The sequence below is a fragment of the Myotis brandtii genome, unplaced genomic scaffold (assembly GCF_000412655.1).
Source record: "Myotis brandtii unplaced genomic scaffold, ASM41265v1 scaffold2136, whole genome shotgun sequence".
Lineage (NCBI taxonomy): Eukaryota > Metazoa > Chordata > Mammalia > Chiroptera > Vespertilionidae > Myotis > Myotis brandtii.
In genome coordinates, this window is record NW_005357986.1 from 14,973 (window position 1) to 18,479 (window position 3,507).

At 51.2% G+C, this 3,507-nt stretch overlaps 1 protein-coding gene across 1 annotated transcript; it reads left to right on the plus strand.

Annotated features, from left to right (window-relative positions):
* The first annotated feature begins 164 nt into the window (after window positions 1–164).
* On the plus strand, window positions 165–1,279 carry LOC102263604 (THO complex subunit 3). Its single transcript, XM_005865851.2, has one exon. It carries the CDS (start codon window positions 178–180, stop codon window positions 1,207–1,209), a length of 1,032 nt encoding a protein of 343 aa, XP_005865913.1. The 5' UTR covers window positions 165–177; the 3' UTR covers window positions 1,210–1,279.
* The last annotated feature ends 2,228 nt before the right edge of the window (window positions 1,280–3,507 follow it).

A 3,507-nucleotide genomic window follows, 5' to 3' on the forward strand; every position in this document is an offset into this window, starting at 1 on the left:
AAGAACCTGGCTATGCTGATCAACTGAACGCTGTCTCTGTGTCATTCCTTCTTCGCCGACTCTGTCCACACCTTTGGGAACCCCTGGACCTGCTGGGGCTGGACCCCAACAGCCTGGCACTTAATAGCTATTACTTGAAAAAGAGTTGTCTTGTAGGTGGCTGTGCAGGAGCTTGGCATGGCGGTACCCGCAGCTGCTATGGGGCCTGGCTCCATGGCCCACTGGTGCTCCGTGAGCAGTGGCCCGACACGCTACGTGCTGGGCATGCAGGAGCTGTTCTTGGGCCACAGCAAGACGCGCGAGTTCCCGGTGCACAGCGCGAAGGTGCACTCAGTGACCTGGAGCTGCGACGGGCAGCGTCTGGCCTCTGGGTCCTTCGACAAGACTGCTAGCATCTTCTTGCTAGAGAAGGACCGGTTGGTCAAAGAAAACAATTACTGCGGACATGGCGACAGCGTGGACCAGCTGTGTTGGCATCCAAGTAACCCTGACCTCTTCGTCACAGCATCTGGAGACAAAACCATTCGCATCTGGGATGTGAGGACTACCAAATGCATCACTACTGTGAACACTAAAGGGGAGAACATTAATATCTGTTGGAGTCCTGATGGGCAGACCATAGCTGTAGGCAACAAGGATGATGTGGTGACCTTTATTGATGCCAAGACACACAGTTCAAAAGTGGAGGAGCAGTTCAAGTTTGAGGTCAATGAAATCTCCTGGAACAATGACAATGACATGTTCTTCCTGACAGATGGCAATGGTTGCATCAACATCCTCAGCTACCCAGAGCTGAAGCATGTGCAGTCCATCAAGGCGCACCCTTCTAACTGCATCTGCATCAAGTTTGACCCCACAGGGAAGTACTTTGCCACAGGAAGTGCAGATGCTTTGGTCAGCCTCTGGGATGTGGATGAGTTAGTGTGTGTTCGGTGCTTTTCCAGGCTGTGTTGGCCTGTGAGGACCCTCAGTTTCAGCCACGATGGGAAAATGCTGGCTTCAGCATCAGAAGATCACTTTATTGACATTGCTGAAGTAGAGACAGGAGACAAGCTATGGCAGGTGAAATGTGAGTCCCCGACCTTCACTGTGGCTTGGCACCCAAAAAGGCCTCTGCTGGCATTTGCCTGTGATGACAAAGATGGCAAATGTGACAGTAGTCAGGAAGCAGGAACTGTGAAGCTGTTTGGGCTTCCCAATGATTCCTGATTAGGAGGACCTGGCGTAGGGAGACAGATTGAACTAAAATTAGTTTGGTCTGTCTCTCCGAGTTGGTGTGCAACTACAGTATTTGTACATTGCTATAAATTATAAGTCTTTTTTTCAGGCTGCCCCAAAAATAAATAAATAAATAAATAAATAAATAAATAAATAAATAGTACAAATGGGAGGAAAACGGGGTCACACCTAGCTGGGTTTAATCATAATACATTGTTTTTCTAAGACAGTCAGCAATTTTTCTATGCCACGGCCCCTGCCCCCAACACAATCAGTAATTTTTCCATGCCGCAGTTTCTCCCCCTAGCACATTCCCTACTGGTCTTATGCCTGAATCAAATCTTTGATTCAGCACCCTCCTCTACGATATGAAATTGAGGAGGCATTTGGAAATGTGGGGGCCAAATAGTATCCCGAGGAGGAGCAGAACAACTGTCCTGACAAGGAGGAGAGCAGGGTAGTTGTTGAGCCGCCGGGGAAGAGTCCGGCATTGGATGGTGAAGAATTGGCTAGGGTCTTAGCCGCTGAAATAGAGTCTTAGTCCCCACGTCTTTCCCTTCCCCATTGGTCAGTCCACCAGGCAAGAGGCATGAGGAGGACGGGGTTACAATTTCCAGTGTCTCTTTCTTGCGACTTTGATGACGGTTGGAGTGCTCAGCACCACCTGGTAGGGTCCATTCCATCTAGGTTTCAGGCTGCCAGGGTCGTGGCACTTCACCCAGACGAGATCACCCAGAGAGAAGGCAGGCTGTGTTGGACTGGATCTCAGCACGTCCTCCTCCCGTAAGGCTCTCACAACCCATTGTGCTGGTGTGGTGCTGCTCTGCAAAGCCTGTAAGGACTTAGGCAAATTTTGGGTAGACAGCCGGGCAAGATCTTCCTCCCTTAGGTGGGGAAGGAGAGGTGGCAGCCTGCCAAACATACGGGGTGCATCTAGCTCTGAGGAGAGCAAAAGGAAGGAGACTTACCCAGTTTTCACCAGTCTCTAATTTTAACTTAATGTTTCCTTTAAGGTCCGATTCATTCTCTCTACCTGTCTAGAACTCTGTGGTCTATAAATACAATGCAATTTCCAGGTAACCCTTAGGGTCTTAACTATGGATTGTGTAACTTTGGGGATAAACGCCCAGCCATTGTCGGACCCCATGTATAGTTGTAGGCCAAACCAGGAGACAATTTCAGTGAGGAGTTTTCTAACTACTACCTGTGCTGTCTCTGCCTTGGTTGGGTATGCCTCAGGCCAGTCAGAGAAGGTATCAATGAAAACCAGCAAGTATTTATACCCTCCTTGTCCTCCTGGTATCTCGGTGAAGTCCACTTCCCAGTGTTCTCCGGGGTTCTGACCTCGGAATCGCTGCCCCGGCGCGGCCACAACAGAGGGTCCTTGATTTACCTGGGCACACACTTGTTGGCACCTTACCAAGTCTTGGGATATTTTCTGGAGCCCTGGGATGTAAATTCTCTTCCCGGTAGTTCTGATAGCTTCATTCCCCCCAGGTGGGTACTCTGGTGGGTCTGGGAAGCGATGGTCCGCCCCAGGGCTTCTGGCACCATAGGCCTCCCATCTGGCAGAATTAGCCATCCAGCCTCTCCTTCCCGGGCCCTTAGTTTCTCAGCTAGCCTCTGCTCCTCTGGCAGATGAGTAGGCTTCTCAGGGAGCCTTCGTGCTGGCAGGGCTACGAGAACTTCTAGGAGCCCTACTGATCTTTTAGCCACTACCTTGGCTCCTATATGGCTGCCAGGAGGTTAAGTATCTCAGGAGCATTTTTAAAATCCTTTCCTCCTGAGGTCAGGAGTCCTCTTTAAGGTGGCTCCCGTGTACTCCTGTAAGGGCAGTGTGAGGAGATATATCCTTGCAGTCCCTGGGGGGGTCTGGCAGGGGGAGTGCCGGGGCTCTCACCAGGGCTTCTTTCTAATCCTGGCAGATTGTAGATCTCCCCTGGCTCCTCCTCATGTCCCTACTGCTGCCCCCACATACCGGGTACCTTCCTCTACGAAGCTGCTCCCGTCCGTGTAGAGGGATTCTGTAGGGGCTGGTCCATAAGATCCTCGAGGAGGAAAGTGAGGGTAGTCAGTGTCTCCTCTCAGTCATGCAAAGGGGCCTCTGCCTCCTCGTCAGGGAGGAGTGTGGCAGGGTTCAAGGCAGCTGTTTTCAGGAAGCTGAAATGTTCACTCATTTTTTCCTTTCCCCATTAGAGGGCTTGAGTGAGTGCTGAGTTCCACAAGGAAGTCTACCTTTTGGCCCCCCCACTGTCAGGGTTATCCTGAGCTCTCGGGGCCAGCTGAGCC